Source organism: Pimephales promelas, chromosome 11, assembly GCF_988280905.1.
Source record: "Pimephales promelas chromosome 11, fPimPro1.hap1.1, whole genome shotgun sequence".
Lineage (NCBI taxonomy): Eukaryota > Metazoa > Chordata > Actinopteri > Cypriniformes > Leuciscidae > Pimephales > Pimephales promelas.
The window spans coordinates 37,037,133-37,053,489 of NC_142779.1; the positions used below are offsets into that span (position 1 = coordinate 37,037,133).

A 16,357-nucleotide genomic window follows, 5' to 3' on the forward strand; every position below is an offset into this window, starting at 1 on the left:
GGAGGAGAGCAGTGCTTAAACAACTGACATTAAAATGTTCCTTTATGTGCAGCTCAAATCTGTTCTTGCACTCATCTGATCTGGGGTCAGGCGCAGTGTCACAGGACAGATCCTCTTCTGTGGGTCAAACGCTGAACTGAGCTCCTTACCGCCTGTATAACAGTTTCATCAATATCAAGATATTACAGATAGATTAATTAAACCTGTTGCTAATATATTTTAAGTTGTTGCGGTTGTGATCAGGTCACATGATAACGTCCCCATGGCAGATGTCCAGTTCACATTCGTATCACGATCAGGCTATAGTACTCGCTCCTTTAGCGCCTGTTACTTACTTACTGAACATGTGATCTAGAAGTCTGGGTATAAAATGGGTATTTTTGCTCAGTTTATGTAAAATAAACTATTATTTATGTGAACTGTATTTGTATTAAACGTATTTTAAACAGTGCTAATACATAATTATTTGTATAAAGCATTATATGGCTTTATCTGTTTGTAAAAAGAGCACAATATGTACAGTTTCCTTCTGTCTGCTGGCTTTAAACTCTCTTACACCTCATGTTATTGATTTCACTATTGATCTCCAGGACTTGCCTTATTCATTTTCACTGGATTGTGTTTTCTAGCTAAATCTGCAGTGTAAAACGAAACACAACCCTGCATTCATAAATTATGGATGTAGAAGATGGGTTTTTTTTTTTTTTTTTTTGCATCTTGAAGAGGTTTAATTGCTTACTTTACAGACAAGTGCCGTCTCCAGCACTCAGGCTGTACCTCCTAAACGCTCCTAAACTCCGGAACAGCCGTCCTGATAATAATCTGGTGTCAAACCCGCTCTCCTATTCTAGATTAAAGACGCATCTCTTTAGCCAATCATTCATATAATGCATCTCTTAATCTTACACAGTTATATCAGATCAAATACACATGATTATTCTTGCTTAATGTTATGAACAGCAGCTACACTAATATTTTTTCATTTTCTTTTCTGTTTTATCTTGGGATACCCATCAAAATGAGGCAACTAGAGTATGTCAGCTCCAACACCTGTGAAGAGACGACCCAACACCCGTGAAGAGACGACCCAACACCCGTGAAGAGACGACCCAACACCCGTGAAGAGACGACCCAACGCCCGTGGAGAGACGACCCAACGCCCGTGGAGAGACGACCCAACGCCCGTGGAGAGACGACCCAACGCCCGTGGAGAGACGACCCAACGCCCGTGGAGAGACGACCCAACGCCCGTGAAGAGACGACCCAACGCCCGTGGAGAGACGACCCAACGCCCGTGGAGAGACGACCCAACGCCCGTGAAGAGACGACCCAACGCCCGTGGAGAGACGACCCAACGCCCGTGAAGAGACGACCCAACGCCCGTGGAGAGACGACCCAACGCCCGTGAAGAGACGACCCAACGCCCGTGAAGAGACGACCCAACGCCCGTGGAGAGACGACCCAACGCCCGTGGAGAGACGACCCAACGCCCGTGAAGAGACGACCCAACGCCCGTGAAGAGACGACCCAACGCCCGTGGAGAGACGACCCAACGCCCGTGAAGAGACGACCCAACGCCCGTGGAGAGACGACCCAACGCCCGTGGAGAGACGACCCAACGCCCGTGGAGAGACGACCCAACGCCCGTGAAGAGACGACCCAACGCCCGTGGAGAGACGACCCAACGCCCGTGGAGAGACGACCCAACGCCCGTGAAGAGACGACCCAACGCCCGTGGAGAGACGACCCAACGCCCGTGAAGAGACGACCCAACGCCCGTGGAGAGACGACCCAACGCCCGTGAAGAGACGACCCAACGCCCGTGGAGAGACGACCCAACGCCCGTGGAGAGACGACCCAACGCCCGTGAAGAGACGACCCAACGCCCGTGAAGAGACGACCCAACGCCCGTGGAGAGACGACCCAACGCCCGTGAAGAGACGACCCAACGCCCGTGGAGAGACGACCCAACGCCCGTGGAGAGACGACCCAACGCCCGTGAAGAGACGACCCAACGCCCGTGGAGAGACGACCCAACGCCCGTGGAGAGACGACCCAACGCCCGTGGAGAGACGACCCAACGCCCGTGAAGAGACGACCCAACGCCCGTGGAGAGACGACCCAACGCCCGTGAAGAGACGACCCAACGCCCGTGGAGAGACGACCCAACACCCGTGAAGAGACGACCCAACACCCGTGAAGAGACGACCCAACGCCCGTGAAGAGACGACCCAACGCCCGTGAAGAGACGACCCAACGCCCGTGAAGAGACGACCCAACGCCCGTGGAGAGACGACCCAACGCCCGTGGAGAGACGACCCAACGCCCGTGAAGAGACGACCCAACGCCCGTGAAGAGACGACCCAACACCCGTGGAGAGACGACCCAACGCCCGTGAAGAGACGACCCAACGCCCGTGAAGAGACGACCCAACACCTGTGGAGAGACGACCCAACGCCCGTGAAGAGACGACCCAACACCTGTGGAGACAGCCCTACCTTTATAAATACTTAAGTTGTTAAATTAGAAATTATCTGAACGTGCTCCTCCAGAACTTAGTTAATAAAACATCATGTGTCTAATGGATGCTGCAGGTCTGTTCAGGTCTTTTGTGCATCATGTGTTTTAAATCATTCAAATTGATTGCTGTTGGAATTATTGACAGAGAACACTGTTATTGATGATGACATAATCATCACTCTTGATTCATCCAGTCAGCATTCATTGATCATATAAATAGCCTATTATATATATTATATAGTGGTGGGCAGATCGAGGAGCACTGAAGCAGCTGAAGCGAAACACTCGACGTAACGTAAATTTGTATTGTTGACTTTTATTTTGAAGCGCTGTACTGTGTTCTCGCGAGAGTTCATTCCTGTAGCTGTCATGGCGGCCCAGTGACCGCTGCATGCGTGTGTGTGATGAAGCTCGCTGTGTGTGGTGTGTGTCAGTAGATGAGAGTGATGATGATGAGTGTGATGAAGGTTCGGCTCGGCTGGGTCCGGCTCGCTGCTGTCAGAGGCTTTCATGAGCGGACTGTGGCTGTGGGTTTAGGGGACAGGTGAGAGACTCCTCAACATCTAGAACTTAGCTAACATTTCACCACTCCAGTATTTAAAACACAGCTCTACATCTTCATGTGTAAGAATATTTAGTACTGTGAAAAATGTATATTATACATGTGTAAAATATTTATGTTCTATTATATTACATACATACGTAGTTTTTCTACTCATTTTAGGACTAAAGATGTATCTTATTATTTTATTTATTTAAATCAAACGATATAAATCAAATGTATTAATTAATTTAATATTTATTTAAATGAAAAATATATATTTGATTTATTCATTTAGTTACATAGTTCTTCATTTTTATTTATATATTTTTACATTGCCTTTCTTATTTTTTATGTATTTTAATCAAGCTTTGTTTACTAATTTTTTTAGTTTTATAAAATTAATTAATTTTTTAAATCAAATTTTATTTATTTTAATATTTTTTTATTTATTTGTTTTGATCAAATATTTTGATTATGTGATTATTTGTTTTTAATTTACTCCAAAAAATAAGGAAATTATTTTTTAATCCTTTTTTAATGTATTTATTTTCTTTAAATGTGTTAAGTTATTATTTATTTCAATACAATGATTTCAAATAATGTTCTGTGTGCAGGAGGCTGGAGATCTCAACCGGGAAACTCGCTCGCTTCGCTGACGGCTGTGCAGTGGTCAAAGTGAGTGTGTCTGAGTGTCTGTGTGTGTGAGTGTGTGAGTGAGTGAGTGTGTGAGTCTGCTGGATCCAGTGTGTGTTCAGCGCTGATCGCGGTGTGTGATTGCAGTTGGGCGAGACGTCAGTGATGGTGACCGCAGTCAGCAAGAGCAAACCGGCCAGCGCTTCCTTCATGCCTCTCGTGGTGAGATACACCTCAGCTTTAGCATGTTTACCACACACACACACACACACACACACACACACACGTGTCGTGATTATGTGAGTCTTGTTACACACACAGAACAGAGTTCAGTGCTGAATGTAAATGCTGTTGTCACTCCTGAAACTCTGCAGTGTGTGTGTGTGTGTGTGTGTGTGTGTGTGTGTCCTCTGTGAATGACGCGAGTGTGTTCTGTGATCGTCAGGTGGATTACAGGCAGAAAGCAGCGGCCGCAGGACGAATACCCACAAACCACCTGAGGAGAGAACTGGGCAGCACCGACTCCGAGATCCTGACCAGCCGGCTCATCGGTCAGACACACACACACACACACACACACACACACACACACACACACACACACACACACACACACACACTCTCTCACACACATACATGTGTGTCTAATGCATTGCCTATGTGTGTGTGTGCAGATCGCTCCATCAGGCCGCTGTTTCCCGCCGGATACTTCTACGACACACAGGTGTGTGTGTGTGTGTGTGTGTGTGTGTGTGCGCCTCTCGTCACGCAGGAGCTGTAATCAGACACAGAAACACTGATGCTCATCATGTTCTGAGCTTGTATCTGCACTCATCGTGTGTGTGTGTGTGTGTGTGTGTTGAAGGTGCTGTGTAACATACTCGCCGCTGATGGAGTCAATGACCCGGATGTTCTGGCCATTAACGGAGGTATGAACATCTCTGACTCGTCCTCTGTGTGTGTGTGTGTGTGTGTGTGTGTGTGACGGTGTTGTTTCTCTCTCAGCGTCTGCGGCTCTGGCTCTGTCTGATATCCCCTGGAACGGCCCCATCGGTGAGTGCAGCGCTCGCGCAGGTGTGTGTGTGTGTGTGTGTGTGTGTGTGACGCTGTGTGTGCTGCAGGTGCGGTGCGCGTGGGGCTGGTGGACGGAGAGTTCCTGGTGAACCCCTCGCGCTCGGAGATGAACAGGAGCTCGCTGAACCTCGTGATCGCGGGAGCGCCGGCCAGCCAAGTGGGTCTGTGAGATTCTCAGAGCTCAGCGTTACCCATGATGCTCTGCTGCCGTTCTGACGCGTGTGTGTGTGTGTGTAGTGATGATTGAGGCCGCGGCGGAGAATGTCCTCCAGCAGGACTTCAGTCACGCAGTGAAGCTGGGGGTCAAACACACACAGCTGATCGTCCAGGCCATCCAGCAGATGAGCCGCGAGCTGAAGGTGTCCAAGCGCTCTCCCGCCAGACTCTTCACCGCCTCCGCCGAGATGGTGGACTTCACACGCCTGTGAGACATCAGCTGCACTTCAGGATCTGTGCTGTTTCTTAGAGATGGGCATTGACACACATTTCACAACTCCATTCAAATCTGTTTCATTTGCTGCCATAAACACTTGCTTTCAATATTAAAGAAGGCGTGTACCAGAATGAACATTTTGGCCGATGCCGATAACCGATAATTCTTTATATTTGAAAGCCGATAACTGATAAATTGGCTGATGCATCTGAATCCAAATTTCTATGTAATTTATGAGATCCTGATTACACTCACCAGTAAATCTGCACATGTCAGAGTGGGCTTTTACTGTGGCCAGCCTAAGGCACACCTGTGCAATAACCCTGGGGACGGATGATCTCGGCACAGGAGAAGTGCTCACTCACTAACACAGAAATAGGCCTTTTGTGTACATAGAAAAAGTCTTAATTTTTGACCTCAGCTCATGAAAAAGGGCGGCAAAAACAGAAGTGTTGCGTTTATGATTGGCTGCTTTCTCCTCAGGTTGACGTCCGCTAAGATCTACGCTGTGTTTACAGACTTCACACATGACAAGGTGAGTGTCAGCGTCACGCCGTCTGATCTCGCGGTCACTTTAAATTTCCTGATGATTTACTCTCCCCACGTCATCCGAGATGTCCATAACCGCGAGTGCTGGTCTTGCTCTAGCTGTGATGCGACACACATTACGTAATCAGGTTGAAAGGTCATGTGTGACAAACGCCCTTTACAAAAAAATAATGGGTAAAACAACGATTTCTGAAGATTTTAAAGTTGGAGGAGGAAGTGAGATGGAGAAAACAGTTTCGCCTGATCATCGTTTGTCTCGGTCTAACTCGAGCTGCTGATATGTTGGTAACTTGTTTGCTTGGTGAGAGTTGTTGCTGAATTCTGAAGTGAACTGATGTTTCCTCAGATATCCAGAGATGAAGCGATTAATAAGATCCGTCTGGAGGCCGAGGAGCAGATCAGAGGTGTGTGACGGACATCAGCGGTTCTGATTGGTGTGTTTGCGCTGTGTAACGCTGATGCTGTCTGCTGTGTGTAGAGAAGTTTCCGCAGGCGGAGACGTTCGAGGTGGTGGAGGCCTTCAACAGCGTCTCTCGAGAGATCTTCAGGAATCTGGTTCTTCAGGAATACAGACGGTAACCGTCATACTCAAGCTGTTAATATAAGCACTGATGATGGTGAGTCATGTGACCGGTACTCTTGCATCATGTGACAGGTGTGACGGAAGAGATCTCACGTCTCTACGCAACATCTCCTGTGAGGTGGACGTGTTTAAGCCACTCCACGGCTCGGCTCTCTTCCAGAGGGGTCAGACACAGGTCAGCACACGGTACACGCCATGTCACACGCCAGGTCACACGCCACGTCACCCGCCACGTCACCCGCCACATCACCCGCCACGTCACCCGCCACGTCACCCGCCACATCACCCGCCAGGTCACCCACCACATCACCCGCCACATCACCCGCCACGTCACCCGCCAGGTCACCCGCCACATCACCCGCCACGTCACCCGCCACATCACCCGCCAGGTCACCCGCCACGTCACATCACCCGCCACATCACCCGCCAGGTCACCCGCCACGTCACCCGCCACGTCACATCACCCGCCACATCACCCGCCACGTCACCCGCCAGGTCACCCGCCACGCCACCCGCCACGTCACCGCCACGTTACCCGCCACATCACCCGCCAGGTCACCCGCCACATCACCCGCCACGTCACCCGCCAGGTCACCCGCCACGCCACCCGCCACGTCACCGCCACGTTACCCGCCACATCACCCGCCAGGTCACCCGCCACATCACCCGCCACGTCACCCGCCACATCACCCGCCACATCACCCGCCAGGTCACCCGCCACATCACCCGCCACATCACCCACCAGGTCACCCGCCACATCACCCGCCACATCACCCGCCACGTCACCCGCCACGTCACCCGCCACATCACCCGCCACATCACCCGCCACATCAACACGTCACCCGCCACGTCACCCGCCACGTCACCCGCCACATCACCCGCCACATCACCCGCCAGGTCACCCGGCACATCACCCGCCACATCACCCGCCACGTCACCCGCCACGTCACCCGCCACATCACCCGCCAGGTCACCCGCCAGGTCACACGCCAGGTCACTCGCCGGGTCACACGCCGGACCACACGCCACGTCACACGCCAGTTCACGCGCCGGGTCACACGCCACATCACCCGCCACATCACCCGCCACATCACCCGCCACGTCACCCGCCACATCACCCGCCAGGTCACCCGCCACATCACCCGCCAGGTCACCCGCCAGGTCACCCGCCACATCACCCGCCACATCACCCGCCAGGTCACCCGCCAGGTCACCCGCCACATCACCCGCCACATCACCCGCCACGTCACCCGCCACATCACCCGCCAGGTCACCCGCCACATCACCCGCCAGGTCACCCGCCAGGTCACCCGCCACATCACCCGCCACGTCACCCGCCACGTCACCCGCCAGGTCACCCGCCAGGTCACCCGCCACGTCACCCGCCACGTCACCCGCCACATCACCCGCCAGGTCACCCGCCACATCACCCGCCAGGTCACCTGCCACATCACCCGCCACATCACCCGCCACATCACCCGCCACATCAACACGTCACCCGCCACGTCACCCGCCAGGTCACCCGCCACATCACCCGCCACATCACCCGCCACGTCACCCGCCACATCACCCGCCATGTCAACACGTCACCCGCCAGGTCACCCGGCACATCACCCGCCACGTCACCCGCCACGTCACCCGCCACATCACCCGCCAGGTCACCCGCCAGGTCACACGCCAGGTCACTCGCCGGGTCACACGCCGGACCACACGCCACGTCACACGCCAGTTCACGCGCCGGGTCACACGCCGGGTCACACGCCAGACCACACGCCACATCACCCGCCACGTCACCCGCCAGGTCACACGCCAGTTCACACGCCAGTTCACACGCCAGGTCACACGCCAGGTCACACGCCAGTTCACACACCAGTTTACACGCCAGATCACATGTTTGAACACGCTAAAGCACATGTTACAGTTAGTGGATGTGTGTGCAGGTGCTGTGCTCCGTGACCTTTGACTCTCTGGAGTCCAGTCTGAAGACAGACGTGATCACCACAGCGCTCAGGTCAGTGACACATGCAAACATATGATTTAAAGTTGTTCCCCACACACACACACACACACACACACACACACACACACGCACACTGTTTATGAACTGTGTATACTAAATGAGGCAAGGGTGTAGAGTCACATTCAAGATATTTTAAGGCATGAAGACATTTTTTCAAGGAAAAAACTTTAAAATATTTCATTTTGGTGATCAAAGATGTTATTGACTAAAGTTATTGACTAAATAAATATAAATATATTTATATTTGAAAATAAATCAATTTTGATTAAATAATGCATTTAACAGTATATTACTACGAATGTAAAAAAATATATACTTTATGTTTATATAAAAATATAACTTAATTGAAACTAATTTTAGATTTATAATACAAATATTTCCGTGTATAAACTGTGTGTTTATAAAAGATAATTGGTGTCCTCGCACGAGAGTGATGTGTGTCTGAAAGCCCGTTGTTCACACTGGCCGTCGGGGAAGAGTTAGTGTGTCCCTGTGTTTCGCTGTGTGTGGGTCAGTGTGATGTGTGTGTGTGTGTGTGTGTTCTCTTCCAGTGGGGTCAAAGACAAGAACTTCATGCTGCACTATGAGGTGAGCGAGCGTTCAGGCGGCAGGTTTAGCTCATCTGTGAACACCGACTCCTCACTCACTGAGCGCTTTCTTTCAGTTTCCTCCGTACGCCACCAATGAGATCGGGAGGATGGGCGGGACCAACCGGCGCGAGCTCGGCCACGGTGAGTGTGTGTGTGTGTGTGTGTGAAGCTCCGCTGGGTCTCATCGCTGTCTAGGGCTGGGAATCGAACATCGAACAAATTAAATGTTCGATTCCTCCTATCGATTCTTTTGTGATCATTTCTATAGGACTTTAATCCGTTCCAGCGTGTGTGTGTGTGTAACTCTACCGGCCAGCTCTTAAAGTCACAGCTCTGATATTCCTGCCGTCTCTGTAATAATAATAATACTTTATTTTACCTTATTGGAATCGATAAGCAGAATCGAAATTGGAATCAATAAAATTCAAATAATACCCAACCGTGTGTGTGTGTGTGTGTGTGTGTGTGTGTGTGTGTCATCAGGAGCGCTGGCAGAGAAAGCTTTGAGACCCATCATTCCTGCAGACTTTCCCTTCACCATCCGCGTGACGTCTGAGGTGCTGGAGTCCAACGGTGGGTACACACACACACACACACACACACACTCCTCTCAGCCATCTGTATGAGCCTGTCCTGTGTGTGTGTGTGTGTGTCGCAGGATCCTCCTCGATGGCGTCGGTGTGTGGCGGGAGTCTCGCGCTCATGGACGCAGGTATGGTCACATGACAGCAGTGTAATGTCTAACCCTCGCCAGAGCCGTGAAATTATACTTCCACAAAGCTTTTTTTTATTAGAAAAAAATATATAATTTTTTTTTGCACATTTTATTTTATTTACCTTTAAATTACTAGATTTGATCAATAAAGAATAAATAAACAAATAGTAGTTTATTAATTTAAGCACATTCTTTCAACTTAAATTCAAAATAACTCACAATTTCATGCATAACTCTTTAATTCAGCTCTATATATCAGCTCTGTGTGTCTCTGCCGACCTCTTGTGGAAATAGAATAATATATCATGACATATCATGACTCTAGATGGGCTTATAGCTCTAGAGGAGTGTTTGGTGTGTGTGCTCAGGTGTGTGTTCGGTGTGTGTGTGTGTGTGTGTTCAGGTGTGCCCGTGTCGTCCGCTGTGGCCGGCGTGGCCATCGGCCTGATCTCCAGAGCCAGCCCGGAGAAGCCGTCGGAGATCCAGGACTACAGGCTCCTGACGGATATTCTGGTAGGTGTTGGTCCGCTTCGGTTCTCGGAGCGTCTCAGAGCCGGTCTTCATCCTGTTGTGTTTATCAATCAAGGGAATAGAAGATTACAACGGAGACATGGACTTCAAGATGGCGGGGAGCAGCAAGGGCATCACGGCTCTGCAGGTGAACGCTTCAGGAACACTGGCTTTAGAAACCCGCCGTATCTGTTTCAGTTAGCAGCTCGTTCAGGACAGAAGCCATTACTGAATAACACCGATAGGAAAACAGTATTACAGAAGCATCTTTACTCCACAAAAATGCTTAACTCTCTTATTTTTAGGATACCTTCAATGTTGCCCTCACTTTAAACTTGTGTAGAAGTCAACGGTAAAAATCATATTCCAGTTCCCATGTCCGAGAATGGCGTTACATTTATTAATAATCAATCACAACTATGTTTAGTGGTGGAAAGACTTTTATAGACTCGAGTGATGTGCTGCTCTTTGACCCCAAAACACTGATGGATAATTACAGATGCTCATAAAATATCGTGATAAGCCTCGTCTTTTCTATCAAGCTTATCAAAACTTTTATTTCTGCAGCACTGAAACTAAAAGCGCACAGATTTTGATAAGTCTTAAAGTGATCTAATTCGAACAGAAGTAATCCGATTCTGTCGAATGTAATCTAAAAGTAATCTGATTCGGTGGAAACTAAAGTAATCTACAATTTATCCGATTTGATCCAAAGTTATCTAAAATGAATCTGATTCAGCAAAGTAATCCAACTCAGTCGAATGTAATCTAAAATTGGAAGTAATCTAAAAGTAATCCAGTGAGATCTAAGTAATCCTATTCAGTCGGAAGTAATCCAGTTCAGATGTACGTAATCTAAAAGTGATCTAATTCGGGAAAGTAATTTGGCACAGATGAAAGTAATCCAATTCAGTTGAAAGTAATCTTAAAATAATCCGATTCAAACAGAAGTAATCCAATTCTGCCGAATAATCTAAAGTAATGTGACTCAGTTGAAGGGATATTACTTAAAATCGGGCTGCACATGTACGAGTAGATTATCAAACTCGATGGAGTAGGTTAAGATTTCCTAACTTCAGATATGATGCGATCAGACAGGAATCCTAAATCAAGTAAAGATTTGCTCCTGTAATATGAATTTGTGTGAAATCTGAAATGCACTTGTTTGATCTAAAGACTGTTCCAGTAAAACGCCTCCATCATGTGATCGGCCTTCTGTGTTTCCCGCAGGCGGATGTTAAAATCCCAGGACTTCCTCTGAAGATCGTGATGGAGGCCATACAGCAGGCCACAGGTATGCCTCCTCCACGAGCATCATGGGACGCACACAATAATATTAATATTTTTTAATAATAATAAAAAGTGTCTGACGTGCCGCTCTCTGCTTTCTCTTCCAGTGGCCAAAAGAGAGATTCTCGCCATCATGAACAAGAGCATCGCCAAACCCCGCAGCTCCCGGAAGGAGAACGGGCCGGTCGTGGGTATGATCAGTGATGCGTTCCTCGTGTTCCTGTTCCTGCTGTTTCTCTGACGCTGTGTGAACTCTTTCCTCAGAGAACGTCAGCGTGCCTTTATCCAGACGAGCTCGCTTCGTCGGTCCAGGAGGGTTTAATCTGCGCAGACTGCAGGCTCAGACAGGTGATCATCAGATTCAGGACCTCTCAAACACTCAATCAGATCTACATCATTACATCATCAGATTCAGGACCTTTCAAACACTCAATCAGATCTACATTATTACATCATCAGATTCAGGACCTTTCAAACACTCAATCAGATCTACATTATTACATCATCAGATTCAGGACCTCTCAAACACTCAATCAGATCCACATCATTACATCATCAGATTCAGGACCTCTCAAACACTCAATCAGATCCACATCATTACATCATCAGATTCAGGACCTCTCAAACACTCAATCAGATCCACATCATTACATCATCAGATTCAGGACCTCTCAAACACTCAATCAGATCCACATCATTACATCATCAGATTCAGGACCTTTCAAACACTCAATCAGATCTACATCATTACATCATCAGATTCAGGACCTCTCAAACACTCAATCAGATCCACATCATTACATCATCAGACTCAGGACCTCTCAAACACTCAATAGCCGCGTTTCCACTGCCGGGCTAGGGCTGGGCCAGAGCTAACAGCGAGCCGAGCCGAGCTAGTGGCCTCGGGCCTCAAGCACCGAGCTTGCGTTTCCACTGCCGGGCCAGTAGCCCCACAGCGCTGCCCCAAACCCCACCCCTAACACGCCTTTCAGGATCAAACGTCATAAAACCCAGCCCATTTCAGCGGGTATTATGAATTAATTTATTTTTTAAATTAGGAAGATAGCATGTATATTAACTCAACTGCCGTAGTGGCTTCAATAGTGTCACGAGACCAGTACAGGCGATTCTCCATTTCAAGCAGCGATTTTTTGCGCGATATAACAAGTAGGGCTGCGGGCACGTTTTCAAGTTATTCATTAATCGTTAACCGAGGCCCATCGGTTAATACTCGGTTAACCATAGTGTGCGCGCCGCAACCTCGAGATACAGAGTTAATTTTTAACACCAATAACTGATTGGACTCCATTTGAAACGAAATTAATTTATAGAAATAAAACGCAGCAAGTACGGAGCAGTTAAAGCCGCATTTCCATCACCCTTCAAACTGAAATTGCCAATTGAAAATAAGCAAAACGTCCATTTCACAAAAACTCCTTGTCTGCAAATAATAATAATAATATAATAACCATCATCATTATTGTAACATTTTTTTGGGCTGCATATGTAGAAGACGCCTTTATCCCAAAAAGATAGAGCACAAATAAACACAATATTTTTGACGCATATCCAGTGTGTGTGGAGCAAGCACTGATGGCAGCGAGACGCCCATGTGAACACTTGCAGTTTCATTGCATTTCTTTCAGTGGAAACAACTTAAAATACTCTCTCATTTCTGGTCATACAGAAAATAATAATACATTATTCGCAAATACATTTATTTGCGTAAACTCACAATAACAAGAAAACGTTGTGCTTTAACAATTAATCAAGGCGCGCTTCATGATCTCCGTGAACTGAAGCGCAAGACCTGAAACAGCCACCGCATTCGAATTTGTTCGTTTTAAAATGGACATTTAAAGCTTTAGTCTACAGGGGTTATATCCTTTGTAGATTAAAGCTTTAAATGTCCAATTTAAAACGAACAAATTCGAATCGAAAGCCAATATCTTCTGACTATGTAATTATGTAGCTAATTAATTTCTCTCTAAATGTGCATCCGGAGATGGAGATTTTTAGCCGAAAATAATTTAGAAAACAATAGTTTATTAATAAACAATTAATGCCTCGTTATTTTATATTATTTTATTATCAGACACATTATTATAGCCTATAAATCCCCTTTCTGTAGGCTGTACGGCTCTTCTCATTCAGCACTGCGGGGAAAATATCATTTCCAGGTTCTAATTTGGCCTCAGAAAACCAGTAAAATATATATTTTTTTCATATTAATTTGTCAAATATTTTAAATGTTTAGGGGGCAAAAAAAATCAAACAAATATCTGAAAATTCGTCGATATGTAGCTATATATAGCCTATATATTTTTGCGCAGCATTTGGCATAGGCCTACGGTTCAAATTAAAATGTTATGCAATTTTAAACGGTTAATAGGTTAAACATGGACACCATGTGCATCTTGCTTCAGATCATAACGTTCCATAACACCGATAAACTCCGCCTTTTACCTTGAGCACGCCTCTAGCCCGAGCTGGCCCCCTCTGGCCCAAGGTATTCGACGGGCCAGAAATCCTGGCCGTTGGCCCTGAGGAAGCCCCGATCAAGCCCCGGAAGTGACAGTGGAAACGCGACTGGCCCTGGCACGCACTAGCACGGCCCGGCCCTGGCCCGGCAGTGGAAACGCGGCTAATCAGATCCACATCATTACATCATCAGACTCAGGACCTCTCAAACACTCAATCAGATCCACATCATTACATCATCAGATTCAAGACAAGACTCTTCATAATCATGGTTCTCCTCAGCATCAGCCTGTGGTGGTCAGTGGTCTGTGCCTCCGCTGACGCAGCTCTGCTTTTCTCCCTCAGGTGTGACGATCAGTCAGGTGGACGAGGACTCGTTCTGTGTGTTCGCTCCCACTCCCAGCGCCATGAGCGAAGCCCAGGAGTTCATCCGGGAGATCTGTAAAGATGATGTGCGTGCAGCAGCGGTGGCTCTTCTGTGGTGTGTGCTGTGCGAGACTGACGCCCTGTGTGTGTGTGTGTGTGTGTGTGTGTGTGTGTGTGTGTGTGTGTAGCAGGAACAGCAGCTGGAGTTCGGAGCCGTTTACACAGCTACCATCACAGAGATCAGGTAGAGCTCTCACACACACACACACACACACACACACAGCTTGGTCTCTGGGCTGAAGCTGACTGTGTGTTTCAGGGACATCGGTGTGATGGTGAAGCTGTACCCCAACATGAGCGCCGTTCTCCTGCACAACTCTCAGCTGGACCACAAGCGGGTCAGAACACTCACACCAGTTCCACCATTACATTAACAGTATTACATTAACATTATATTTATATATATATATATATATATATATATATATATATATGAACTGAAGCTTTAAAACTCTTCAGGAAAACTGTCATGTGTGTTTCAGAAGCTGCTCTCGAGTTATTAATGTAGAGTTACACACACTGACAGTGTGATTGAGGATAGTGTTGTTGTTCTCCAGCTGTGTCATTGATTTCAGGAAGATATTCTGAATCTTCTGATGTTCACTGATGTTTGTTTGCTGCTGTAACTAGTACTAAAGAGGAAGATCTTCTTCTGAGCAGTTCTTCTGTCTCACACACACACACACACACACACACGCACACTGACTGAGTTTAGTGATGAAACTGACGGGATTTGAGAGCTGAGACTGGTTCATATCAAAGATTACTGGGATTATGGGATGGCCAGGGCTGCAGATGATGTGTAGTGAAGTTTCAGGTCAGACAGATATTTGAGAATCGGTGTACATGTATATGATCAAGCGGCCCTGTCTCACACACACACACACACACACACACACACACACACAGGCTGTTCTTCCTCATCTGTGTGTTTTCTGCAGATCAAGCATCCCAGCGCTCTCGGACTGGAGGTCGGCCAGCAGATCCAGGTGAGAACGGCTCAATCCTTCACACACTCGTGTCCGAGACTCTTTATGAACGTGTGTGTGTGTGTGTCCTCCAGGTGAAGTATTTCGGCCGGGACCCGACGGACGGCCGGATGAGGCTCTCTCGGAAGGTCCTGCAGTCTCCGGTGTCGGCGACGGTGAAGAGTCTGAGCGAGAGACACAGCATCTCTATAGGCGAGCCTGTCACGGACCCCTAGACATCATCGCCTCTATTGATGAACACTCTTATTAACCTCTTCAGCTTCTGCGCCGCAAAACCCTCTAACCTGGAAGTGTTGAAATCTTTCAGATGAGAAACAGTCCATATTTTGTAGAAATAAACGAGTCCAACACACACGATGTGTCCTCACACATCTCGAATGGTACTGTCTGTAAATGTGGCGTACTGTACGTACTCATGCAGTTTGTCCAGTAGAGCAACTGGCCTCATTTATCAGCGCACACCTTCCTCTCGTCCAATCAGATCATCCAACCAGGAGCGCATCATCATCTACCAATCAGATCCTGCTAGTCTATACACCATCGTTAAATACTGATTTGTCTATGAAGAAACTTGATGATAATTTGATCACACACAGCCAACAGCGTTCCCCACTTCTTCAGTCGAGCCGTTTTAATGATGCACATGAGCGATCTGGAGCATTAACCTAAACATTAAATTCAATTATTATGATTCCCTTTGTAGAATATAGGTGGGTTATTTTTAAATGTGTGACGGGTTTTGCTGCATATCTTTAACAGTGCAACGCCCAGCAGACGAGCGATACGAGTCGGTTAAAACACTCGATCACACACATGTGAGTCAGACTTAATAGTTTTTGATTGTAAAAGTTACGGACAGCTTTCTAAATAAATGCAAAGAATCTTTTTGATTGATTAGATTACTGTTGCATCACTGATGGTCATTTGGGCTCTGGTATTATACATGTGCATGATATTATGTCCTTATATCACCACGATGTGCTTTAAAAGGCTAAATCAG

General features: G+C 47.5%; 1 protein-coding gene across 1 annotated transcript; it reads left to right on the forward strand.

The window, feature by feature from the left end:
- Positions 1 to 2,859: 2,859 nt before the first annotated feature.
- pnpt1 (polyribonucleotide nucleotidyltransferase 1) lies at positions 2,860 to 16,256 on the forward strand. Its single transcript, XM_089117380.1, has 28 exons — positions 2,860 to 3,064; positions 3,679 to 3,739; positions 3,845 to 3,919; positions 4,143 to 4,248; positions 4,372 to 4,421; positions 4,563 to 4,626; positions 4,703 to 4,750; positions 4,819 to 4,932; positions 5,009 to 5,195; positions 5,688 to 5,739; positions 6,100 to 6,157; positions 6,232 to 6,328; positions 6,409 to 6,511; positions 8,277 to 8,347; positions 8,908 to 8,944; positions 9,021 to 9,087; positions 9,430 to 9,519; positions 9,605 to 9,658; positions 10,065 to 10,174; positions 10,248 to 10,319; positions 11,402 to 11,465; positions 11,569 to 11,652; positions 11,726 to 11,809; positions 14,288 to 14,394; positions 14,497 to 14,552; positions 14,628 to 14,706; positions 15,310 to 15,357; positions 15,432 to 16,256. Exons 1-28 carry the CDS (start codon positions 2,958 to 2,960, stop codon positions 15,570 to 15,572), a joined length of 2,286 nt encoding a protein of 761 aa, XP_088973506.1. The 5' UTR covers positions 2,860 to 2,957; the 3' UTR covers positions 15,573 to 16,256.
- Positions 16,257 to 16,357: the final 101 nt, after the last annotated feature.

Excerpts from the sequence above, each read along its gene's own strand:
- pnpt1 (XM_089117380.1), top strand. The coding sequence starts at position 2,958 with ATGAGAGTGATGATGATGAGTGTGATGAAGGTTCGGCTCGGCTGGGTC. Across the intron at positions 10,320-11,401 it reads AGGGCATCACGGCTCTGCAG|GCGGATGTTAAAATCCCAGG; the intron begins GTGAACGCTTCA and ends TGTTTCCCGCAG. Across the intron at positions 14,707-15,309 it reads CTCAGCTGGACCACAAGCGG|ATCAAGCATCCCAGCGCTCT; the intron begins GTCAGAACACTC and ends TGTTTTCTGCAG.